We start from the raw sequence: 26,570 nt of genomic DNA on the forward strand, positions 1-26,570 counted from the left end.
GACTGGCTCAGCAGCGCTGTAAACATGCAACGGCGGGGATGAGCAGTGGAGGATTGTGGGAAGAAAGCGAGGACAGTGAGGGACCCTGCAGCACCGTTTAACCCCCCCCCCCCCCCCCCCCCTCCCCTCCTCCTCAGAGACACGAGGACCGACCTGCTGCACACAAACACGCACCCAACCTGAGATGTGACGAGTTTTTGTCACGACACCAACAACAACGCATGAATGAAAACTCCTGGAAACTGAATTTTTTTCATTTTCTGTTAAAGTAAAAAAAATCTGTTAACACTACAAATATCTGTTTGGCTTTTTTGTTTCTTCACGATTACACTTTGACATATAAGGTCAAATTTTTTTAAAAATAATTAAAGGGGAAGGGTGAATTGTTATTAAAAATAAAATAAATGGGGGGGAGGGGGGGGCTCAGTCATCACCATAACGCAGAGATGTCAAAGACTCAATATGACTTAAGAGAGGTCTCCAAGTCTTTTCAAATGAATTTAAGGAACCATTCAGGGAAAATCTAAGCTTTTCAAGACTCATGAACAGTAAAACTTCTTCAACCCACCTACTGTGAGATGGGGGTTGAGGGTGTTTCCATTTAAAGAGTATAAGGCGTCTGGCTAACAGGGTGGTAAAGGCAAGGACATTCTGTATAACTCTAGAGGCAAAAGGCTGTAGGGGGGCCCCAAACAAAGCCAAGAGAGGTTGAGGAGAGATGGTAGTGTTATATGCTGTGCTAAGAGTTTTAAAGATTTCAGACCAGAATGTGGCAAGCCCGGGACAGGACCAGAACATATGAGAATGATCTGCTGGGGATTGTTTGCACCTGTTACAGGAGTCAGTTACATTGGGATAAATTCGAGATAGCCTCAAGTTAGTGTAGTGAACTTTGTGCACTACTTTACATTGTAGGAGGCCATGCCTCGCACAGATTGAAGAGGAATGAACCAACCGTAATACTTGTTCCCAATAATCATCAGGTAGTGTGACTCCAAGCTCTTGCTCCCAAGAATACTTGGGGCCTGATGCTGGGCTATCGAGAGAAGAGTTGATAAGGCTGTAAATGCTAGAAATTAGCCGCTTTTGTCCGGGATCAAGAGCCAGTATTGAATCAATCAATGTTTCTGGGGGACGACTGGGGAATTTGGGGTTCTGATTCTGAACAAAATGCCTTGTCTGAAAAAAACGAAATAGATGGGAATTAGGCAGGTCAAATTTTCTTGAGAGCTCTAAAAACGACATAAAAGTCCCTTGGTTGTAAAGGTCCTTAAATTTTGTTATCCCTTTGTTGAACCACGTCCGAAAGGTCAAGTCAGTGCAAGAGGGCGGACATAGGTGATTGTTAGTAATAGGAGAGAGGTCTGAGCCCCTATGAAGGCCTAGGTTCTTCCTCATTTGAATATATAAGGTCAAATTTTGTGGGGTTTTGTGGCTGCAAAAGAATTTAGCAACACACAGAGGAAAGAAAATCTGAACCCAGATAAGATACTACATCCCGAAGCAGACTTCCATTTGACAAATATAGCTTCTTTATGGCATCAAAACGGAACTTACCGAAGAAATAAACACTTGACAGAAACAATCTTTGAGAAAAAAACTTTAAAGTTGTACTCTTAAGTCCAAATCCTGTCTGTTAACATGGAGGAGGCGAAACACATTAGCTATACAAGAGCCAGCCAGCAGGGGGCGGTTGATACACTTTGGCTTCACTTTTAGGATCCTTCACATCATCCATCTTTACAGGTTTCAATTTTAAGGACTATTACTTGGGACTGTGCCGTTTCCAGTGTTTATGCTAAGCTAACCACTGTCGTATGAAACCACACTGTTTTCAATGGGCAGCCGAGGAAAAGAAAAACAAGAGAGATGAGTGGTTCAGTACAAAATAAGACTGGGTGATTTATTAATCTCATCAAGACCATTAATACAAAGCAGTTAAAAGGCCACATACCATCAAATAAACCGACTGCTGGATCAAGCTGTTACCGTGCCACCGGAGGAAAACCAATCTGGTCCTCTGTTGGGGGGGGGGGGGGGTCTTAAAATAATAAAGAGGGGAAAACAAAAACTTGGCAAAAGTCAACCCCAACAATACTGACGTGGGAAATGGACAGAACCCGAGCGAGAGACGAGTGAAGTGATGAAACTCCTCCGTCCCCTCTCGACCAGGACGACTCTGTTGGTTCAGAGCAAAGTGGGGAGAGGGGGAAAAGGGGCACGAGTGATTTTCTGTTTGTGTGTATTTTTTTTTTTTTAAATCTGCTGAGAGATCCAGAGGGTGTCTCGGCGTCTTTTTCACCAACGTGGGGGGGGGGGGGGGGGGGGGATCGAACAGAGACGGTGGACTTTTCCTGCCCCGATCCGCGTAGAAAGTGAGTTGAACAGCTGCATAGGACCACCGCATTTACAAACACGACCTATAACAACCGTGGCTCGTCAACAGTACAGCCTAAAGTGCACAAAGTGTGTTTCTCAGAAAACAAAAAAACAAAAACATTCCAATTCTTCACTACGATCGAACACTTGCAGCCGAACACACGTCTTTACATATTCAGCTGCGGCTTTAATACAATTTCCAACCTCTGTTTAATGAGCGTTAGCATTAAAAAGTCTTTGAAAAGGAGAAAAAAGGCAATTAGTAGGATGTACAAAGTGAAGCACACGTCTAAGTAAGTGCTTGGCATATTGAACTGTATCTTCTTTTTTTTTTTCTCATTGCTTTAAAACATCTAAGGGGGCAGGGAGGGGGGGAGAAAGAAAATGGCTTTCCTCAGTTAATACTCCCAGTGATTCAACTGGAGATTGTCTGTAAGTAAGTTAGTGACAGTGACCTGTTTTTTTTATCGTTTTGTTTTTTAGTTTTTTTTTTTTATCCGACTGTAGCAGCATTGGATTATTAGGCAACATTTTTTTTTTTTGACTGAACAGATGCGGATGAGGATACGATACAACAGGGAAGAAAAAGAAAAATGGTCATTTTATACAAATTATTTAGTTAGTGTATACATGTTACATATACACAGTATCCACAAACATGTACAATTTCATAGTGTATAGCTTTGTTCTAAACATTACATAGGCAACTTTATTTTTTAGCATTTTAGACACCGTTTGCTTATTTCTGTAAAGTACAAAACAAAATAAAAGGCACATCTGAGCGTGATGCTTGGATTATTTCAGTCTTTCCAAAGTGAAACAAAAAACGTTTCAAGCAGAAAAAGGAAAAGAGGGAGAGATCGAGAAGAAGAAGAAGAAGTGTTAAAAAGTTCCTCTTTTTCATGGGTTTCTTAAAAATTTATTTATTTATGGGGTTTTTTGGGGGGGGGCGGTATTTGGCGCAGCCACTGGGGGGAGCTGACTCAGCTTTGGTGGGAGGTTTGCTTGCTTCCAGTGCTGAGCTTGAATACCACTGAAGACAGGTTGGTGGTTGTGGGGGGAGGAGCACAGTGTCGGACAGCAGTGAGGGGGCCGGGTCAGACCTCAGCTTCTCCAGGAGACGTCCTCGTCCCTCCGCCCCGTGGCGCTGCTGTGTGATATCGTGGCAGACGTCCCTCTGTCGTACACCACAGAGGGAATCGATTTCTCATTTCTGGTCGAAGAAAAACCTGCTGACTTTGCCCAAGCTTGATGTGCAAATGGAGTGTTCTTGGCTCTCGTTTTGTTCCCCGTCTGGGGGCCCGAGAGGACCAGAGCCTGGGGCCAGAGGTCACCGCTGTTTTTCTCTTTTTTAAAGGCAACGTTTTGTGGCTGCGGAGCGGCCTGTCTTCAGACAAGAAAACAAACAATCAGACAGTTTGACTCGCGTCGATACAGTCACAGTGTACAGTTGAGATACGAGGTGGGGGATTCAGTGTCGCCTCCTGCTTGTGTTTCTGTTAATGTCACATTTGTTAAAAAGAAGAAGAAGAAAATCCCTTATCCCCCTGCATAAAATAAGACTTTGGCAACTGTTTGTTTTCAGTTAGTAGGAAACAAGTCAATGGAAATGTCTGCTGCTCGCACCCACCGAGAAAGAGCTACGTCTAAGGTTAATCGAAGTCGAGGAGGAGAGAGGTCGTAGAAATCGGAGCAGGGACTCCGGGTGATGTCAATGCCCAAAGAAACAAAGCATGACAGTTAAGGCTACAAAGTCCACGCCCCCCCACACTCACCCTGCCCTGGTGATGGAGGAGTGGGACGCGGGGGTGAGTTTGGTGAGCGAGGGGTGAGAACTTTAATCAGGAACTTTCTCGCTCCGAACAGAAGAGACAGACACAAACACCCGACTCCTTGTTGTTTATTAGCTGGCACACCGGTGTGGGTTTCTCATTGGCACAGAGGGTTCCTGATGAAGGCGGAGCTACTGATCCCCTGAGAGGCACGGCGGGCGGCGACTGGTCGATGCAGAGGGCGGGCGCGTGGAGTTAACAGTATGTGGAGCAGTGTTTTTCTTTCTGATCAGTAGCTTTCGAGTCCACTGTGTCCCGGTCGGAAGGCGACAGTTTGAAGTTTGCATGTCAGCGTCGTCCTCTAGGCGTTTAAAAATGAATTGGAGCAGACTCACTGGCTGCTGTCGGTGTTCTCCACCAATGAGAGGCCTTGTAGCGGCGGCTGCAGCAGCTCCCTTTTGTATGTCTTTGGTGGGAGTTTGGGGAGTTGCGAGCTGGAGTTGTGGCGAGGCGGGACCGGAGGAGCGGTGATGGGGACAGGTAGCGGGCAGAGGCTGTTCTGGCTGGCGCTCAGAGGACAGCTCCGCCTGGGAATGCGAGGCGACGGCGTGCTGGGCGGGGTGTTGGGAGAGCTGGGGGAGCTGTTGAAGTCCCAGTGGTATCGGCCCACGGGGGAAGGCTGCAAGGGAGGGTAGTTTATGAAGATCTCTGGGGGCCGCTGGGGCACCGGAGGAGGCGTGTCGGGCAGAGGGTCGCGGGGCGGTGGAGGCGGCGGGCTCGGGAGGGGGCCGTCCAGGGCGGGGCCGTTGTAGGCCGGCAGGCGAGGCTGGTTCCTGGGAAGAGGAGGGGGCAGCCGCGGAGGAATCGCTGGAGGGCTATCGGACCTGGAGCTCAGCTGGAACACAGAGAGACAAACACATCAGAGCAGCGTTTAACACAGGATTCATTCAATCTACGCATGTACATATTATACAAATATAGTTTTTCTTCACAGTAAACTCTTCTCGCACTTAAGAGTATATGTTATACGCAGGAAATAATGCAGCGCTCGTACTTTGGCTTCAGACATGGCATCTTTCCTTCGTGGTGGCAGAGGTGGCGGCCTGAGCAGCTCCTCTCCGAGCTGGTGGAGGCTGCCGCAGGAAACCGACTGGAACTCTGGGAAAAATAAATAAAGAGACACAACAAAGAAATCAGTATGGACAACATATCAAAAAACATCCCCCTGTCCAACGAGTATCAAATTAATAAAAGCACAATTCCTAACGACACAAATTCAATAAAAGACAAAAACAAACTTACTCGACGGCGGCAGAGGAACTGGAACAAATATGGAGTTACTACCTGTGAAAGTGAAGAAAGGACGAAGATTTAATTTCCCACAAAAGCTGCTTGATTTACATTTTACATTAGTGATCTCTACATATACACAAAGGAAAACTCGTGACTAAATCAACACTAGAGTTTGCGTTAGATGTTCAGAATTGTTGCAACAAGAACATTTTAAGTAAGCGGATGTTCATCGGGTGAAAGGCACCGACCATGTAATGAAACATTTCCTCTAATTAACAACATAACAAAGATGCCCCCAAAATCAATACAAAACAACAACACAACACAAAAAAAGGACAAAACAACAAGAAACTAAGGAACACAAATGTGAAAACATGGCCCGATATTCCAGAAACCCAAAGATGACGGGATTTCTGAAGGAAGTTGTCTGAACTCACCGCCGTAGGAGCTGAACTCACCGCCGTACGAGTTGCCGAGGTCGTGATCCATGAAGACCGAGCTGAGGTCAGAGCAGGCCGACTGCGGGGGGGTCGGCGTGTTCGGGGAGGTGGGCACCGAGGCCGACACCGGCATCTCCGGCTCGGTCTCGGCGATGCTCCGGAAGGTGATCTTATGCGGGGGGTCCCTCTCCAGGGGGACGGGGTGGCCCTTCAGGGTCCCAGAGGTAGAGGTTCGCACCGGCCGGATGCCCGGGGACTTCAGAGTGTACATGGTCTTCCTGGGCTGCGGGACGAAGAGGACGTTTCACCATTAGGACTCATTCTGTCTTTCTCTGAGAATAAACGTCGGGCATTCAAATGTCTTTCTTTACCTCAAAAGTAAATATTTGAATTAACAAATATGACTAAAGACTCACAGCAGAGGTAAGAGAGTAAATTTTTTTTTTTACATAAACTCAAACTACTTAAAAAAAAGTAGATTAAGGGCAAAAGGTACAGACATGAATATTTTTCAATCGGCTGCTTCTTAGAGGTTTTTAAACTTGGTCTATCATTCAGGATCTAAATAGAATTTTCCATTTTAAAGTACGATAAATGTCTGTTTGGAACTGAATCAAGAATTTGGATTGCACTAGAAACCGCTGCCACAGTCTGGACACTTACAAATCGAGGAGCCTGCTTGCAGTTCCGCGGCTCAATATCCATCGACATCTTGAACAGGTAGTCCACGAACTCCTTCTCACTCCTGTTGCCCATCGGGTTCAGGTTCTCAAAGAACCTCTTTGTGACACAAACAAGACAAGTCGTGAGTTCAGGATCCGAGTAGAACCTTTTTCAGACACAACACCTGGGAGACAGTGACGTGAGAGAGCGCTCACCCGGATGTCGTGCTCCACCTTCAGGCAGTAGGGCTGGTTCTGGTACTGCTGGATCTCTCCGGTGATCTCAGCCACTTTCCTCCTCTTGCTGAAGTTGATCAGCGCCTTGCCGTGGCGCTTGAGGAAGTCGGGGTTGCCCTCCTCCGTCTTCAGGATGTTGGTCAGATAGATACCTGAGGAGCAGGAGAACAACTTGTAGCTTTGTCCAGTAAATAGGGCGAAGCAGCTCAAAACGTGCAGGAACCATAGAACATAGTAACAGTGTAGATTACTTACCAAAGAAAGGCACACAGGGTGGGTTTATTGACTTGAGTTTAGCCAAGTATTTCTTAAAATGGTCTTGGCTCAGTTCCACAGCTTCTTCCAGAATTTTCTTTTTCCTCTCTGGTATTGCCTGTGGAGGGAAAGGAGGGAGAGGAGGGAGAGGAGGAAGAGGAGGAAGAGGAGGGAGAGGAGGGAGAGGAGGGAAAGGAGGGAGAGGAGGGAGAAGAGGGAGAGGAGGGAGAAGAGTGAGAAGAGTGAGAAGAGTGAGAGGAGGGAGAGGAGGGAGAAGAGTGAGAAGAGTGAGAAGAGTGAGAAGAGGGAGAGGAGGAAGAGGAGGGAGAGGAGGGAGAAGAGGGAGAAGAGGGAGAAGAGGGAGAGGAGGGAGAGGAGGGAGAGGAGGGAGAAGAGGGAGAGGAGGGAGAGGAGGGAGAAGAGTCAGAGGAGGGAGAGGAGGAAGAGGAGGAAGAGGAGGGAGAAGAGGGAGAGGAGTGAGAAGAGTGAGAAGAGTGAGAAGAGTGAGAGGAGGGAGAGGAGGGAGAGGAGGGAGAGGAGTGAGAGGAGGGAGAGGAGGGAGAGGAGGGAGAGGAGGGAGAGGAGGGAGAGGAGGAAGAGGAGGGAGAAGAGGGAGAGGAGTGAGAAGAGTGAGAGGAGGGAGAGGAGGGAGAGGAGGGAGAGGAGGAAGAGGAGGAAGAGGAGGGAGAGGAGGGAGAAGAGTCAGAGGAGGGAGAGGAGGAAGAGGAGGAAGAGGAGGGAGAAGAGGGAGAGGAGGGAGAGGAGTGAGAAGAGTGAGAAGAGGGAGAGGAGGGAGAGGAGGGAGAGGAGGGAGAGGAGGGAGAAGAGGAAGAGGAGGAAGAGGAGGAAGAGGAGGAAGAGGAGGGAGAGGAGGGAGAGGAGGGAGAAAAAGTCTTATAAACCAGGTTCACTTTCAGACTGAAATCTTGACAGAACCAAAACGCACGTCAAAGTGACAAAGAGCAGAGGCTCCTCGGTCGTGCCAGTGGATTTCTCAGCCAGACTCGGCACCATATGGACTAAGTCTTTGTCCTCGGGGCTCGTGCATCAGAAAACACGAGCAGGAAGAATCACAGTCCCGTTCAGAATCATAAAGGAGACTGGGTTTGCATTGTTTCACTTGATTCTTTGGTAAAACATATTTTCCCCTTCATTAAAAAAAATGTATCTCTGTTCTCATGAACTTCATTTTAACAAATATCTCAGTTAAACGAAAAGGAAAGTTTTACTTTATTCTGCCAAGAGGAAACTTGCCTTGAGCTTTTAGCCACTGCATCACATCCAGCACAATAATGCACATACATATAAATACATCAAACATTACAGATTAAAGCTCCAACCAAAAAAAGATAAAGAAGAGTAAACCAGGTGATTCTGTCAGGTGACACTTCAGCCTGTTGGGTTTTCTTCTGGTTGCCGTCGCAGCTCGACTCACCTCAAAGGTGTGCTCTAGCCGGTAGACGGGGACGGAGTTGATGGCGCTGACGACCTCCAGGACCCCGTTGAAGTTGTTCAGCTCCTGGAAAACCTGCAGGATCTCCGTCACCCGGGACAGAACCGCCACCCTCTCCTCCAGGTTCATGGTCTCCACGATACACCTGAGAACGACACAGGCAGAGATACAGGTCCGGTGACTCCGCCCACCACTCTTTTCTTGTGACTGAAACATTGGGACGGTCGGACTCACTTCTCGAACCACAGTGTGAGGTTGGTGGTGTGACGGATCATGCGGAGCAAGTTTGGCGAGTTCTTCTCTTTGTCCTCTTTGGTCCAGACGCTGCCGACCAGCTCGGACGGCCGGACGGCTCTGTGGACGAGGCAGGATTTTAATTTCCCGGATCTTAACCTGTAAATGTAAAGTCCTGCCCGCCCCCCCCCCCCCCTCTAAGCTCTGAGGCTCGGTCCACTCACCTGTAGAGCTCGGACTCCAGCAGAGTCAGCTGGCGGGCGATCTCTATGGGGTGAAGGGTCATGAGGTCGAACGTGTCCACCTGTCCCGCTCTGCAGATGTGCCACTCGAAGTTAGGAGGCAGGCTCTCGAAGGTGATGTTGTGGCTGACGCCGTTCGACTGCGTCTGCAGCTTCCTCTTGATGATCTTGTTGATGGACTCCACCCACTTTCTCATCGACTTGCCTACAAGAGAAACATAGAACAATATGCATCTTAACAGGTCTCTAAGGAAGAGAAACATGAGCAGGATTCTACTTGCTCAATAACCAGTGTCAGAATGAAAGATGAGATGATTTAAGAGAGAAGCTAGATGTCTGTTTAAGGGGGGGGCGGGGGGGGGGGGGGGCCTCCTGCGTCGGGGTCTCACCTCTCAGTTGAATTCTGCTGGTGATGTATTCCTCCAGTCGACTCCTCAGCTCCGGATCGTTCTCAAAGTCGTAGAAATGATGTTCGACCCACTGACGGAAAACGTTGAGAACCCTGTGAGGCGAAGACGTGTTAAGAGTATTAATTGATTTTATGTCCTGTACTTTCATTCATACTTCACCAACTTTCAACCCTGAAAATCTTTGAGGACATTGAGGAACACACTGAAAAATACAACTGACGATTCAAAACAGTAATTGGTCTAAAATGGTCATATCATTTCACCCTAACCCTAATTTATATTCCTCTATTTTAATAATGCAGGGTTCATAATTAAATGTCCTCTTTTTGTTCATCATAAACATGTTTTATCTGACACATCTTCTAATAGCATATGCGCAGATCCCTCGGATTAACTTCAAACTTTCTACTATCTTCCTCTATTACAAATTCAATAGGTAGTAAATCCCACGAGCAGATCTTCTCACCGACAGCGAGTTAAATTTCAAACTAAGATTCCCAATGTGTTTTTTTTTAATCCAGGACATTTAAATCATTTTCCAGATTGTTTCCAAAAGATCTCTCTAAATGTTTAGTTTTTCCAGGATGGGTAAGAACCCTGTTTATGTACATTAGCTAACTATTGACTCTCACATTTTATGATCATTATTTTTTGTCAGTTTTAGAAAATCCGTTGAGAAGAGCGAGACAGGAACACAACTTTAGTGACAGAGACATTTTTTCAAACTCAGCTAGACACTTATTTGGCTGGAGGCCAGTGTGTATTCCTCATCCTGGTACAGTTAACATTTTTAAAGAGTGGAAACTTAAAAATAGAAAACGGCCGAGGGCCCGTCGTGCTTTAAAAGGACAGGAGTCGTTCTTTAAGAGGTATTTTCACCTACTCTGAGGATCCTGGTTTTAAAATAAATGGTTGCAGGACATCATAATGTTTACATGAGTGCAGACCACCCAAAGCACAAAAGGAGCGCTCGTAAAGTTTGTCACAATTTATCCTCAAATACTGGATTTTAGTGCATGTTTGTTGGAATATGTAAATACACTTTATGAAATACTTGTATCTCAGTGTTCCTGTGCTTACTACACTGTTTATTCAGAGGAGGCTGGGTATCGTATGTGTGACCACAGCACTCAACCGTCTCCCGTCCCTTCTTGTGCTTTCAGTTTTCCTGTGACTGGAGTTTATTGCAGCTGCTCTTTACTAAAGCAGCTTCACAGTCTGATACTGGGAGTTTTTAATGGTACTTAAGAGACTATCATTGACTCGCTTGCTCCTTATAAGGACACAAAGTCTAATACTAAAGTAATTCAGGGTCTCGGTGAGAACGTTCAGTCCCTAACAGGAGAGTGTAAAAGAACCAAACAACAACAGAGGCACGGAATCTTTGTGGCATCTTCAAAGTCCTTGTTAGGAAATAGAAGAAGGAAGTTTAAAGACGTTTGAACAAACTTCAACAGTTTATCTACAAGTTTGGAGAAACCTCAAAGGATCCGAGGCTGTTCAAACATCAGTGACCAATGGCATCCTTTCTGCAGAACATTACATCGAAATTAAGACTCTAATCTGAAATTTAAATTGATTTCTCCTGTGGTAACGTTTTCCCTTATTACACATGAACTAAGGGAAGTTTTTGTTAATATTTTTACTGATTTCTAAGAGAATTATTCAAGGATCTTGATGAATAAACTCAGGCATATGTAGAGGACTGAAAAGCTTTGAGTATGCAGCTTGAATTGAACGGAGCAGCTGGACTTGACAGAGGTTTTCTCTCTGCTTGGTGCCCTTTTAGTTTCAGTTGTGTTGCTTGTGCTTCTATTCCTAATCAGCTCTGATTCTACAGCGGTCGTACCTGAGCTGGACCGGCTGCACGTACTCCTTACGGAACCTCTGGAGCTCGGCCACAATCGGCTGATCACCGTTCCAGAGAGCCTGTCGGTCCTCCTCAGTGGGCTCTGGCTCAGGGATCTCGATCCTGAGGAAAACAACGAGCAGACAAGATGTCAGAGCAGCGACAACAACAAATCACTGAGAAATGAAAGAGGATTAGACATGACAGAACTAGTGCAGTGGAGACACTGGTGTGAGGGGTCCTACCGGTCTATCAGCAGGCTCAGAAGCTCCTGTGGTTTGCAGAATGATCGGTACGTGGTAAGAAACGTGCGAACAAAGTTAGGATCTACAAACAGACGAGAGAGATTAGATAACACAACCGATCTGTGCATCTTTGTAAAACAACTTTGAGTCCGACAGACGGATCTGAATCAAGCGTCTTTCTATGACTAGATGCAGCGCGGCAGCTTACCAGCATACATGTGGTAGGTGAGCCTCTCTATGAGCTTCCCCACTGTGCCGGCCTTGATGATGGGAATGCCCGTTTTGCTCTGCACTTTGTCCTCAAACACTATATTCTCCTCAGAGTCCTGCACGGCAAAGCGGTAAACCTCCGGGGAGGGCAGTCTTAGAGGATGTGCCTGTTCCTCGTGCTGCAGCACCGTGTCCAACATGCGGTCCAAAGTGGAGCGGTACTGCAGAGTCACCAGCCCGGCCATCCACGCCGCCTTCTCCTCCGCTGTCCGTGCACAGAAAACCGCACAGTTCTCGTCTTTGCCTATCAGTTCAAACGCGTGCCGCAGCTCGGTCGAGTCCTCGCGGTCCACTATGCGGATCTTCCTCAGCACAAACTTCTCCTTCAGGCGGTACTCCGCCCCGCTGCCCGACCCCGGGAGCCGCGAGCTCTGATTGGCCTTGCAACTGATCATCAGGCCGTCGAACAGGAAGTTGTGCCTCTCGTGCTTGGCGCCCGCTCGTAGAAGCGGCCCCTCCAGGATGAACTCGCTGCAGCACTGGCCGATGTCTTTCCCCTCCCAGCCGTCGATGCTCTTCTGGATCTCGTTCATGCGTTTGATGGCGAGTTGCTTGCTACGAACCTGCCTGCTGTACAGGCGGTACATGGGTTCACTGTGAGAGAGGGAACAGTGATGTCAGAGATGCCTGCACCGATGCAACAGGGATTGACTACATTCATTTATTGAGGATTGGACATACCCAGGTTTACGGCGCGGCTGGTGCTTGGCATAGATGCGCTCCACGCTGCACTGAAGGTTGAGCAGCGCCGTGATCGCCTGCTTCAGACACTCTCGGTCATCTTGGTCCTGGCTGCGCTCCTGAAGTTGCTGCAGAAGTAGAAAACATTAGATCAGATAAATCTGTAAACAGTGTTTCTGCTGGTTTAAACAGGTTAAATGTAAGACTTTTAAAGACCTTAATGAATTGATCTAGCGATCTACATCAAGTACAATAGATATGAAGGAATATTGGAGCCCTAGGATTATCTACATTCCCCATTTATTAAAGATAAGGTGAAGTAGCTATGATGAGAATAACCTTCAAACGCTACAACACACAGAGATATGGCAACAAAAAATTATCTTAACCCCCCCAGATATTTTAAGACCCTGAGGAAACCTTGCATATAGATTTTCTTCCCAGCAGATATTTAGACATGTCGTGGCAGGTCATGGGAGCTCAGGCGAGTAACTGGTATTGGAGCTGAACGATTTATTGAGATACTTAAAGAAACTGGGGCCATTAGGAACACCTCTGCTTTAACCAGTCCAAGTGTGTCTCTGTAGAAAGCTGCTTCACATTAACACAAGTGAGATCTGAAACCCCCCGACAGTTACAATTTAACAGCAGATACAGAAACAAAGAGCTTCAGTGTAAAACTTCTGTTGCCTAACTTCAGAGTAGATATATTTAGAAGATATGTGGAGACGTGCAGAATGACACGGCAGACAGGCCACATTGTGTTTTCATTTTCTAGAGCAACGTTGGTAAAAAAAGCTTCTCGAACCATTCTGAAACAGTGACGTCACAAAACGTGTTAGCACAACAACGCTGCGTTGAGACATGCACCGAAGCCCCGACATTTTCCAGAGGGGCTGCATGTGGGAGAGCAAAAGTTCGACTCGGTAGCTCCGGACATTTTCTGGAACCTTCTGCGTGCTCTAACCAGCTCTCCATCACCTTTATATGTGAAAGAGAAGAAACGTGTAATACCTGTAATAGTTCGAAGTAGTGCATACAGTGGTATACTGGGACCATCATCAGCTGGGGGAGGACGTACTGGACTGCTTCTTTGAATCCTTCTGCCACTGACTGGAAACATAAAAACACACATCGGACCTGTTAGTGCTGCATCAGTGTGAAGTAATGACAAAGCTGATCAATTAACCAGCATGTGATTGAGGATACACTCATTCCTCACTCACACATTTCCTGCCAAACAAAAAGCTCAAGAGAAATATCACTTCTCATGTTGGACACAGTCAGAACGAAATCATCACGTTAGCTTTCATTTTCTCTTTCAAGAAAGCGGTTGAGATGACTGTCTGGGTTTTGTTCCCCCCCCCCCAGACGAAGCCGTTGTAAATCTCCGGTTTCATTCCCAGTCAGGCCAGTGAGCAAACTGTGATCACAACCGACAATCACAACATGTACCAGACTGGGATAGAACCACCAAGTACCAGTATTCAGGGCGGAGGAAAAGTGGGTATTCCTCTCTAGAAATACAACAACCAATATTCACTGAAGGCAAAAGAGAAGTCGGCTGTGGAGAAAAGAGGGAATTAAACTGTGCATGTTTCAGTTTATAAAGCAGACTGAATTAGATCAGGCTGCATGGTGACGAGGGAGGGAGGGAGGGAGGGAGGGAGGGAGGAGCAGGCTGAACGAGTACGGCTGCAGGGTAACTAGAGAGGGGGGGGGGGGGGGGCGTCATAGTATCCATTTAAATCTCCTGTTCCCCTGATAGACGATTCAGAATCAATATGCGAGTACTCAGACTCCACAGCAGCGGCCACACTGTCTGCGTGGGGAGGGGGGGGAGAGAGAGGGGGGGGGGGGGGGGGGGGGGGAGGGCGGGAAGCAGGGGCTGCTTGACGCACACTGATGGACGGCCGTTCAACAATGACCTGAGTTTAGATCATGTTATTGATACGTCAGCATCCTGCAGGTTTACAGCTCGTCACCGTGCATTAGGGAAAAAAACATTCAGACGTATAATAATCACGATGTTGGCTTTTAGTGCGAGTTAAAGTCGGACGGGCCTGATATGATACGAGGCGGCACGGTGGTGCAGTGGTAAGCACTCTGGGTTTCAACCATAGACTGCATTTAAAGATGGGATGAAATGAGAGCTCCACAAAAGTGAAGCCAAAGCATCTTGAGCGCCCCCTCAGGGCTGGCTGCAGTACAGTTCATAAACCCCAGACCAAATTAAAATACATTTATTACATCCCATCTTTTGATGTTATATATAATAGAAAACTTTAATACCGTTGGATTATGGAATGTGTTTATTTTGTAATATAAAAAGTAGTGAGTGAAAAGTATCTTGACAATAAAATATTAGCTTCATGTGAAGGTTGACATCTGATCGGAGCGAGTAAACTGAAAATAGAGTCGATATCGTGAGTGGAAAATATGTAAAAACACAAATACCGTTATCAGCCGTAATACTAACACAGTGTGGGAGAAACAAGCTGCAGAATGACACACTCTTATCTGATTGAACCTATGTCGCAGGCTTTTGTCGTCTTAAATCACAGCTTATTTCCAACATGAACTGCACCCCCCCCCCCCCCCCCCACCCGCTCCCTCCCTCCCTCCCTCCTCGTCCCAAGGAGAAAAATGGCCTGCAGTGTGGCTGCCTGTTCTATTTTTAAAAGGCGATGTAATTTACCCACAATACGAGACGCTGCAGAGTGCAGGGGCTGAGTGCTCCAGAGACACATTTATCTGACAGGGAGGGGGGGGGGGGGGGAGTCAAGAGGGATGGAGCTGGAAAGATGAAGCACACGCAATGAGACAAAAAGCTGATGGAGAAGCAGAGGAACCAATGGTGAATCATGAAGAACACAAAGTGAGAGATTCTGAAATAAGATTAGTCCACGGAGCAGAAACGGAGCAGGAGCAGTTTGATGAAACCAGTGTGAGCTGTGTGTGTGTGTGTGTGTGTGGTGGGAGTGGGCAGATTAAGATGAGAGGCTGAACCACCATTACACCATCCACCCCTGGGACCACTGAAGACACACATATACACTGCTGTGCTCACACACAGGCACGCACTCACGCACACAAACACACTGGTGACACAATAGATGAGCTACTTTCATTTTGTGAAGCAAACAACTAAGTACCATTTTTCGTCATGGATTTTTGGATACCAATTAAATTATATATTAAATTAAGGAGTAAACATTAGCCAGGATCATTTTTGTTGGTATTGTGCCTGAAGTTTTTCCGTGAATTAGGGATTGAAATAGGGGGAACTTGAAGGAGAAGAACTGAATATTATGATTATAAATGATGTACATGCATGATTATTCATAGATCAGATATGAAGATGTAGGTTTTGTTAACTTTTTTTTGGTGTGTGTTTTGCTTTGTCATTGTGTTTGTTTGGTGCATGTTTGTGGGATTTAGTTTTGGTTGATGTGGCTACATTGAGAACTTTAAATGAAATGTAAAAAAAGAAACTGTGCAAAAATCATCTGTTGATAAAGATCACTTGAAGATCATGTGTTATGTTTATATGAATGAACAATGTAAAAGTGATTTATTGATCCAGCTACAAACCTTTGTTTACCACGTGTCATATGAACAAAAACACATAACCTGCTTTCAAAAGGAAAACCTTGACGTTATCGATAGTTTACAAATAGAGTTTCATTTTTAACTCCTGGTTCTTTTCTGCCACTCTCTTTATATTGAGTTGAAAATAAACAAAGGGTGTGTGGGTAATTAGAGGCCAGTGCCGGTGGTGTTGATCTAACTGGGGTTAGACTGGTGGCTGGAGAGTAAACAGTGAGGCCTGAACCTCAGGTACAGGACTGACTGTTCCCAACACAAACCTCAGAGGAAGATACACTATTTACAGTAGGTCTATTAATAGAACGTTTTTAATGTCCACTTAGCGAAACGGGACTTTGGAGTTCAAAATGCTTTTTTCTTTTTAATCCGCCTCATACTGCAAAGCCTGTTGTGAGCTGTGATGTTGCTTCATGTGAACAGTCAGACTCGCTGGTGTGTGGCCTGAGAAAACACCAGAAAATATTTCATCTTCAAAGGCTGCCAAACTGCACCCCACCGAGCATAATTCAATGCTATTCTTGTGAGGAATGTCCAAATAAAACAATGCGGCAGCAGCGAATAAACTGTACACAGGACGCTGAATATGTCATGACATGCCCTCAAACCATGTCGGGAGGAATTTCACCAGGCATCCAGGTTTTACTTCAAAAGGAAACAGGAACAGGGATTCAAACAGTGTTTGCTTGGTGTAAACAGGTAGCTGTTCTACATGTACATTCAGATTACAAACAAACCACCTTCTTTTTTTGTATTTTCCCCCTTTATGTCAAAGTTTACATTTGAAAACTGGCAGGAAAGACGGGCGTGGGAAATAAGACGGCTTTAACCAATCGCATGGCACTTCAATTAAACTCACTTCCATCTTTCATAAGGCAAGTTCAATACAAAACGTGTATATGACTTGAAATAAACCATTTACTGAATATAACAATAGTAAACGATCCATAATCACTTGTGAGTAAAGTCAGTTTTTCTGATAACTTTCAACTGGATGAGGAAGAAATGAAGAAGGCTGCATGTTCCAGTCTTTACGGTTGCGGGTGACGTATCGTGATCAAGCATCTTACCTGGAAGTAGAGGCCAACGGTTGGTCGTGACATCAGGTTGTTGAAATGTTCGTGGAAGTCCTTGTTGAGGATATCCTGAGACAGGGTCTCGTAGGGGTCGAACGCCTGCTCCTACACACACAGAGAAATATACAAGGGTTAACACCGACAACCACAATGACACAATACTCCTATATGATGATGATATTGATCAGATTCAGGCAGAAACAGATTCCAGATCCTTCATTCAAGAAATAATTGTCCACGGGGCCCGTCTAAATACAGTAATAAACTTCTTTAATAGAGTCGGTGCAACATCACTTTAATGACACAGACATTTGTACTGCAGCACGTTTTCCCTCAATAAAGCAACTCTTCTCTTATTAATTCATAACTTTGTTTTACAGTTTTGAATTAGCAGTTTCTCGGCCAACTCAAAGTGATTTTGTCCCACACACACATAACAAGCAGAGAATTAATTTGTCTTTTATTTGACAACCATAACAGCAGCAGTGCAGAAATGCTAATCGATGGGGTCGATGAAGGCACATTTAGGAAATTTAGTTTTAAGTTGTTAGTATTTACAGAAGCACAGAGGAGATAATCCTGATATATCATGTTGTGATAAGTACTATCCAATGTGTAACGTTTACAGGGAACCACAATGTTGATCCTATATTAAAAAACAACCCCACACTTGAACTGATCAATTTATATCCAGATTAAAAGGAGGTCAGATTCATTTGGTGACAGATGTGTGAGATCTGGATATTTCTCCATACCTCTGCTAGATCTTCGAAGCAGCTGCCCACCAGCGGATGAGGGCTGCCGTCGGCGGTCATCTCCACGGCGTCTTCGATCAGCCCGAGCAGCTTCACCGTCAGCTCGTGGATGTCCAGGATGTTACTGAAGATCACCTCCACATCCTGCAACAAGACAAAGGGAAAAGGTTGATAGTTTGAATCCTCTGTACCTGGCAGGGGGAGGTGACGACCTCCAGCTGTGATGATGAAAAAAAACCACACTGTATGAGCTGAGAAGACACAGGTGCATGATGGTACTCTGAAAACATCTGGAGGTTAGATATTATAGTCATCAGCCAGATGTTGGATCTATAACTACCTCCAACATCCATCATATTACTGCTACTGTACACACCTTCTCTCCCTTGATGCATGTTTACTTATATTTTATTGAGGAACTGTATTTTAAACTTCTGCTTGTATCTATATTTTATCTTTTAGTTGGTCAGTTTTTGTATTTGGATATTTCCTTTGTAAATATTCACAACAGGCACAATTTGATTTGAGGATGACTTTCTCGAGTTCAGAAGATAAACAGTCCAGAAGTTGCCTGGCGTTCCTTCTTTTAAGTTTTTTCTTCAGTTTCAAAGTAATCCAGTGATACATATCTTTACATGAAGGGGTTCACTGCAAACAGGAATGGAAAACCAACAATAACCAGGCTACTTTAGTGCATGTAAACTTGCTGAAAGTGTTAAACAACGAGTGGGTCGCAGGGCTATTGCTTTAAGTGCTCCCATTCTCAGTCAACGTCCGTCGGATAAATAAAAACATGAAAAAAAAAGACTGAGTGAGAACAACAACAACAGGCTCAGTTTGCCTGATGAAAATCATTAGTCCAGCAGATGAGAACCTTAAAATAGCGCAGAGTGATTATTGACTGCTAAAGTCTGAATAGGAGTTCAGTCCTGTCATTATTTGAGCCGTGACACCGTCTTGACATCACAACGTAATGTCAGATTACAGCACGCCACTTTCAACAGACATAATTGAGGTTATTTTGGCGAGCGGTGCAGATGTTGTTCCTGTCTCAGCTTAATTGCACGTTCTGCGTTCCAAGGGGCCTCACAAAGGTTTCTCCTCCTCACCCAAATGATACCACAAATTACCCAACCCAAAATATGCAAAGCCACAGCGACCCGTTAAACTTGACTTTCCATTCACTTCTCCTCGACCCAGAGACCCACTGTTTAACCCCCTGCTCCAAATGTCTTTTTTTAGGGAAGACAGTTAATTCCCATATTGGACACGGGGGGATATCAGTGATTTGTTTCCTTGGTTAACCCTCGGAGAAAGATGTGAATGTCATTCCACTGTTTACTGGGTCAGAGAGCGTGGTGAGTGCCTCAGGAGATGGCACAGAAAAATGTTGGCGCCCGTTTGTCAGGGATGGATATTATTGGCTGCTAAAAAGGGACCTTTTACATTGAGGGTGATTATTTGAATGATGATTGTGTCAAGTCAAAAACTACGCGAGAGTAATTCCGGGTCGGTTCCCTCCTGCTCCATGAGGCTGATTACCAGTTAGCCGATTACAGACTTTCAACTGTAATCTCTAAATGTCCCTTATGCTGGATTTAGCTGTAATAGGTTTGTAATTAGGTTTTACAGTTAGAAAACCTGACTGTTTGTTTACAAGTCAGCTTTAAAGCCAGCCGGTCACAGCTACTGTATTCAGCACAGGAGTTAAGAGTTAGTATAGCTCTTAAATCACATCGTATTTCAAGTTGACGTCTTCTCCAGTGTCTTCTATGTGTTTGTGTTTGTTTTGGCCACAACACAAACACTATGAATTCTCTTGACGTTCCCCAGCCGTGATCTCACTCAGACATTCACCATAGTTTTCTTTACATGGACCCAGAAGCAACTGACTGCAACATTAATTCTCTCATACAGTGAAGAATGAATGAAAAACAGCATGTTTACATGGGTGACAGATGAATGACAAGAATCCCTCTTCTGATCAAACTATCTAAAAGGAATAATAAACAATTTAGAGATTTCTAAAAAGTTTTCTAATTAACTGTACAGGTCTTCCCCACCTGAGCCGTGAAAATTTTGGGGTTGGACAGGAAGTGATGGCGGAACACTTTGATGATGAGGTTGAGTTCTCGTAGATACTGCCGCTCCTCTGCGATTTCAAGCCTCACCAGGTCGTCGTACGTGAGCTCCCCGGAGGAGGACGGCTCGTCCGTGCACTGAGACATCAGGCCGATGTCCTCCTCCTGATCAAACATGTCCATCAGCACCTGGACACGAGAAAAAAAAATGTAATACTTATCAACCAGAGACGATTAAAAGCCACCCTGTCTTCCCTCGTGATGTTGGACGGAGCTCTCACCTTGTCTGCGCACATGGACACCTTGATGTCCTGTTGGTTGATTTCATAGTTCCGAATGTTGCCAACATAGTTTCCTGCCAGTTTCAGGATGTCTGCTGATATGTATTCAAGCACTGCCACGATGTAGAGGGACACGTGGTAGTCAACTTTGTAGCCCAAAACCTCCTAATAGCAGGATAAAAGAGTATTAAATATTAGACAAAGGTCAACCTGCAAGAAGGACCAGATTACTTCAGGGAATTTCCACTGGTATGAGCCAAGCTGTCACAACATCATGCTAAATGAGATTATAAATATCTCCCAGCAACTACCAAAACTTCCCGGCATACACGTCAGAGTGTGAGCATTTCTTAAAAGAAGTCTGAGCACTGATGCTGTGTGATATTTGTAGATTCATAGAATATGAAGCTTCATATCTGTGAAAGAGAGGCGGCCGGAGTCTTCAGGAGTTGTTACCTTGAGCAGTGGGTGTATCTTGTCCACAGGGAGAAGTAAGGGGTGTCTCCTATTGCGTTTCACGATAGCTGACTGGGCGTCGGCGATCGCCCACTTGTCAATAGGGTGGGGAAAGGTTTTCTGGACACGTTCCTGGAGATAGAGGACACGAACAATTATTTCTCTTGAAATACTGAAGAAGTTAAGCATGATTATGTGGCTGCATTGCATAAATCGGGTAAATTTGTTATGTGAAATGCTTTTTGTCAGTGAGAGGAAGAGTTTCTTCATTTATAAAATCTAACCTCATCTCATGAAAGTTTTGTTTTGCCGCTAGCTGAGGTGAAACTCAACTTTCCTTCAGATGCATTCTCTCAATTTCTTGTCAGTGTTTGTTTGTGTGTCACCATGAAACTTGGTCATAGAGCGATATATGGATCAGGGAAGAATCCAGATTGCAAGGCGTTTTAAACAAATGCATGGATCCTGTGTGTGAATGTGGTGCAGCTGGATTTGACTCGAGGACACTGTCGGGCCTTGGTGGAGGTATTCTCTCTGCTGAGGGCCATTCTAGTTACATATTCTTAAGAGGCCTTACCTCTACATCCTGCACAGAGCGAGGCTGGGCCACACACAGCATGTTGAGCAGCTGCAGGATCAGCTCCTCGATGTGCTGCAGGGCGTCCTCCTTCGCCGTGAGGTTTGGGTGGACCTCCTTCTGTACCTGAACGTTACAGACAGACATAAAAAGGAGAAACAGCTGCTTGAGAGAGTTTTTTTTTTTTTTTTTTAAATCAGCTTTCATCTTCTTTGAAGAAGAAACTACCGTCCTGCACCACTCACGTGATGTCAAGTGAAACTGTGTTTTATGTGAAACTGATAGTAACACCTGGTATGATGCAACTCAACAACAAATCCAGACGAGGGCTGAACACAAACGTCTTTTCTCTGTCTTAGGGGTCATCTTGGTGTTTTGGGAGTTTCAGTTTAGTTACTTTGAATAACGTGCGACATTCAATAAAGCATTTGCCAAAGTCAATTCACCACCAGTGTTGACTTGCAGACAGGAAACTTAATTGAAGCAATTTATCACCTTGAACTTTTTTTACTCAAAAGTATTATTAATATCACCTTAAAATATATTTAATACAGAATGAAGCATTGAATGCGTTTTGCTGGTTTCAAGGGAGCATTATGACTTTGATTTAAGTTTGTGATTGCAACAAATCACCGTCAATATTGAGATATACTTTTTTAAGTATCAAGCCCGGATCCCTTCACTAAGATTAAAAGGGACAGATGTCTGTGTCGAAGGGAGAGAATCAATCTAAATACACATGCAACATTTTAAAAGCAGTGTCAGTAAGAATAGGTTTATAATAATTGTACTTTTGGGGGCTACACCACACAACTCCATCAGGAAAATCCTGCAATATCACAACAAATAAATCCTAAGTCTCACATTTTGCTAAAAGTGGCTGCAAAACAACACATCATCTTCAGAATGGGGAAATACAAATTCTGATTAAAAGCAGTCTCCAGCTTATTTATTAAATCATCCATCATCTCCTCAGTGGGAGGACTCGTGAGGGAGGAACCAGTCTGGCAGAAGGTGTGGTTTTCGCAGCACACAGCAGAGAAGGTGTGGCTTCCACTGGTTTAAAGTAAGAAATAGAAGAACACCTCTCAACCACCCTCCAGCCAACCAAAAGTAATCGTCATTCGGGCCGTGCCCTTTTGCAGGAATGCTGTCAGTTGAGATACTATTATAGCAAAGCAGTCGTAGAAGGGGAGTAAAGACGGGAGGTGGATGGAAAAGAGAGACGCACATTTACTCCCCACACACACGCACACTCACACACACAAGCACACTCACACACACAAGCACGGCCTGTTCACGTGCTAGTGATGGAATTACCCTGGCATATAGTAAAGTGGGGCATTATGATGACAAAACATTGCCCCCAGATGAAGGAATGTGAGAGGAGAGTTAAAAGGTCAACGCAGACCGGGCTTCATGCATTCTTGTGCTCTGACTTAACAGAGATGCAGCGACAGGCAGGATGTCCCCCTTCTGTCTCAAGCCTGGAGTCATTTGTTTGAGATAAAAATCCTTATTCAAAGAAGACAGATACAAGTTCCCAGATGATCCCTTTTCCTCGATCGCGTTTGGATTCACGCTGTGATTCGTTAACGACGTTCAGATGCTGTTTGGAAACAAGAGGAGCTGGAAAATATGAAGCCACAACTTAGGCCTCGTTTATGCTTCTGTACGTCATTTCTGTTTTGATGCACACTCACAAGACCTGACAGTTATAAATAAGACGCAGGTTTCAACTCTAGCTGGGGGGGGGAAAAAGAAGAATCAAAGCAGAAGTAGGTTAGGAGATATAATCTCTCGACCGCAAATAGGCACTTGACCAAATTCCTCAGGACACCAGGAGCTGTGAGTCACCACACTGAAACTACGGGGGTTTCCCTCGACTCCATTCACAGAATGCTTGGCCCGTTTCTGGGAGGCCCACATCCAACAAGTGCAGTCTATCTCCAACAATGTGAGGATGAGGGACAGGACAACAAAAAGACACAACATTTAATGTAATTTGAATGAAATCAACACAAAAGCGAAGTCAAAATTCAAGAAAACCAAGCATACACATCTTTTGTGTTGTTCTAATTAATCAACGAAGAGAACATAATCTGTAACAAATGTGATAATCAATTATCTGTTAGTTATTTTGATTAAATGGTTTCAGCTCACAGTTTGAGCCTTCTGTGATCATGTGATAGTCAACTCATTTAATGCAAAACTTAATTTCTTTTATCTTCTCCAACCAGAACGCTTGAGGTTTCCTTCAAGCTCATTTATGCTGGATTGTAGAAACGTATCCAGACGGAGCCTTCTGTCTGTACTCTGCATTTATTTCATCTCAATCTCTGCAGATCTTCTAAAAACTTAACGCTGGAGACTAAAGAGATGTAAGAGACGTGAGAGAGCAGTGCCTTTGGAAATCGTGGGGTGAGCCCTTAGTCTCATTATAGTAAAAATGTATATCTTGGTTATATGGATCTTTGTTTTCTGTGAGCCGCTCTCTGTCAGTTACAGTTGATGAGGACGTCCAAGCTGAGTGAAGACTGAGCAGGTCCATGTGCAGGTACAACTGCGGCTCGGTGTATTTACAGTAACACTGCAACTTGATCCTAATGGCCGAGGGATGTAACATGGCCTGATATCGTTGGCGGGGCGAAGCTGAAGTAAATGCAAGCAAAGTGAAAGCTATCAAAAAAGGAGAAACAGCAGGGGAACTCCTCAATTTGAATAATATGAAACGACAAATACGAGAAGCAATGGGTCGTGGCAGGAAAAACACCTCCTTAAATTCAAAATACTCTTCCTCTCAGCTTTGAATGTGCAACAACTGTTAGAGGCTCAAGACAAAATATTCAAAGAGGACACGCGTAGGTGTCAAGGCATCAATTACTCAACCAGGCAAACTGCAAATAAGAACCATAACTTTTATATTCCTGTACCTGTCACTAGTCAAGCAAGAGTGAATTATCTTCTATTGCTGAAATTAAAACACATCTTCATCGATTTATCTGATGTTTTCGATGTTTAAAATATCCAAATATTGTGAATGATGGTCCTCACAATGTAAAGCACCAAATTAATGTGAACTGTCACAAGTGAGAAGCTGGATCCTTCGAATGTTTGGATTTTTTGGGTTGTAATAACAAAACTTATTGATGGTTTATTAAAAGAAATATTGACAAAAGTTCTGTCAATTAACTAACTACTTGTTTCAGGTCAATTTACATTGTAGATAATTGTATATCACAACATTCCCTGAATATTAATTTGTAATCAGCATCATTTTGATAATTGATTTATTCATTTTCAAGCAAAGATTCCAAAAATCCGTTGGTTTTAGCTTCTCAAATTCTCAAATATGAGGATTTGCCACTTCTGAGACCATCAGACAAAAAAGCTTCATCAATTAATAATGGAAATAAATCTTAAAACACGATGATTCAAAAATAATACTTAATGTATCACTCCACCACTGGATGTAGGTAAATACATTTAAATGAAAAAAGAACCTGGATCGTATGGAAGCTTTCATGCACGTCCACTTGTTCCATGTCATGGTGTTTTGTTTCATGGGTCAGCTCCATTAAGAAAGGAAAGGCTAGTGTACAGGAAGTCCCAGCGCTCGCTCGCTCTCACTCTCACTTTTCCCTCCTCCATCTACCCCCCCCCCCCCCGCCTTGTTCTCTACCGCCACAGAGCGCTGCCCCCGGGGAGAGCAGATCATAGCAGCAGACTGAGAGATATTGATGTGCGTGTACGCGGAGGCAACAGCAGCAGGCTCATACTACACATACAGACTGGACCCGAGCCAAAAGCCAGGAGAGGGAAAACCAGGATGTACAGACGGGGACGGGGGGGAATAATCCCCCCCCAAACACACACACAAGGAATGTTCCATCTATAGCACCTTGCAGCAACACTAACGTATCCATGTCCAGTAGAAATACAAATATCAGACCACACACAGACACACAAACAAACTGTTTTAGTTCAACAAGTGATCCACCAATGCACTGAATGTCAGGGAAACTCATCTCAGTTGCTCTGCACCACAGACTTTATATAAACATGAACAACGTGCTTTTGACATAATATGGAACCAGAAAATTGTGCAGCGCAGATTGTGGTCCCCGGCAATAAGTGAACATACACAACACAATCACCTGTGAGTCGGTTTATATAGCATGAATTAACAAATCAAAAGCAAACGTTTAAAATTCATTGGTTAGTTCACTAATCAAATCTGCTGTTTACTGAAATCTGTTATGTACATTTTTATATTAGAGGTAAAATGATTAGTTGATTGTTTGATTAAAAGAATTGTAATCAGCAATTATCTCTGAGCTCTTGGCGATTGGTCGAAAAAAAGACGTCAGGAAATGAACAAAATGATGAACTTCAACAAATAAATCAATCGATCAGCAAAATAGTTTCCTCTGAATGTTCCCCTGCAGATCAATTAACTTTTCAGTTAATCAACTAATCATTTCATCTCTATCACAGCTAAACGAAGGTAAATGCTGGAAAACCCAACGAACACTGACCCGTTCCATTTAGGACTGAATGAAAATACTGTTTAGTGTCCGGTGTCCTTTTGTGTTTAAGACACAAGTCATTGATTGCATTCATTGTGAAAAGGTCACGTTTATTACACAAGCTTTTACAATATTGTCACGAGTAGATTAATGTGAAAAATATATGCAAATGCTTTCATCAACCATAGAAGATTTATCTTTCATTGAAGGACGTATAGATTTGTGTTGCAGGGGCAGGTTGGCCCACCACAAACACAAAGAGACACACGTCACCATTGCACCCACAGCTTTTTACCCAGCTTGCATCCTGTTTCATCAGAAGGTGCATGTACGTCTCAGCTGTAAGCAAATCAGGTTGTTGTTGTTGTTGTTGTGTGTGTAGGTGGTTAAAAAAAACAAGAACCAGAAAAGGTTGCAGGTAATAATAGAGGCCGGACAGTGTTAATACAGGGTTAACATTTCTAATCCAATTGATTATTCTCCTGGCTGTGTATATGGGGCTGCATCAGGCTCAGGTTGCGGGTAATGTGGCTTTGAGTGCGTGTGTGGTTGTGTATGGTGTGTGTGTGTGTGTGTGTGTGTGTGTGTGTGTGTGTGTGTGTGTGTGTGTGTGTGAGAGGTGGGGGTGGGGCTTGATATTAAACCTGAGCATGTGTCACTGTTTGTGATTCATGCCATGACATCATCTGCCATTACAACCAGACTGTCTGGGGAACCATAGGGCAGAGATCGGCTCTGAGACAACAGGCGCGTGCACACAGACACACACAGAGACAGACACACACAG

The 26,570-nt window shown here is 44.6% G+C and overlaps 1 protein-coding gene across 1 annotated transcript in view; it reads right to left on the bottom strand.

Moving 5' to 3' along the window:
- Window positions 1–2,757: 2,757 nt before the first annotated feature.
- The window catches only part of sos2 (son of sevenless homolog 2 (Drosophila)), a 31,376-nt gene continuing 7,563 nt past the window's right edge, over window positions 2,758–26,570 (bottom strand). Inside the window, exons 2-23 of the mRNA XM_053434201.1 lie at window positions 21,255–21,380; window positions 20,678–20,809; window positions 20,222–20,386; window positions 19,923–20,129; window positions 17,860–18,003; window positions 17,099–17,209; window positions 13,437–13,535; window positions 12,423–12,550; window positions 11,680–12,335; window positions 11,472–11,553; window positions 11,227–11,349; window positions 9,357–9,469; window positions 8,950–9,172; window positions 8,726–8,845; window positions 8,474–8,636; window positions 7,039–7,156; window positions 6,763–6,935; window positions 6,548–6,664; window positions 5,903–6,167; window positions 5,454–5,495; window positions 5,206–5,309; window positions 2,758–5,046 (exon numbers count right to left, since the gene is read on the bottom strand). Of these exons, the coding sequence (XP_053290176.1) occupies window positions 4,543–5,046; window positions 5,206–5,309; window positions 5,454–5,495; window positions 5,903–6,167; window positions 6,548–6,664; window positions 6,763–6,935; window positions 7,039–7,156; window positions 8,474–8,636; window positions 8,726–8,845; window positions 8,950–9,172; window positions 9,357–9,469; window positions 11,227–11,349; window positions 11,472–11,553; window positions 11,680–12,335; window positions 12,423–12,550; window positions 13,437–13,535; window positions 17,099–17,209; window positions 17,860–18,003; window positions 19,923–20,129; window positions 20,222–20,386; window positions 20,678–20,809; window positions 21,255–21,380 (3,915 nt within the window). The 3' untranslated portion in view covers window positions 2,758–4,542. The remainder of the gene's footprint in view (window positions 5,047–5,205; window positions 5,310–5,453; window positions 5,496–5,902; window positions 6,168–6,547; window positions 6,665–6,762; window positions 6,936–7,038; window positions 7,157–8,473; window positions 8,637–8,725; window positions 8,846–8,949; window positions 9,173–9,356; window positions 9,470–11,226; window positions 11,350–11,471; window positions 11,554–11,679; window positions 12,336–12,422; window positions 12,551–13,436; window positions 13,536–17,098; window positions 17,210–17,859; window positions 18,004–19,922; window positions 20,130–20,221; window positions 20,387–20,677; window positions 20,810–21,254; window positions 21,381–26,570) is intronic.

The sequence above is a fragment of the Pleuronectes platessa genome, chromosome 11 (assembly GCF_947347685.1).
Source record: "Pleuronectes platessa chromosome 11, fPlePla1.1, whole genome shotgun sequence".
Taxonomy (NCBI): Eukaryota; Metazoa; Chordata; class Actinopteri; order Pleuronectiformes; family Pleuronectidae; genus Pleuronectes; species Pleuronectes platessa.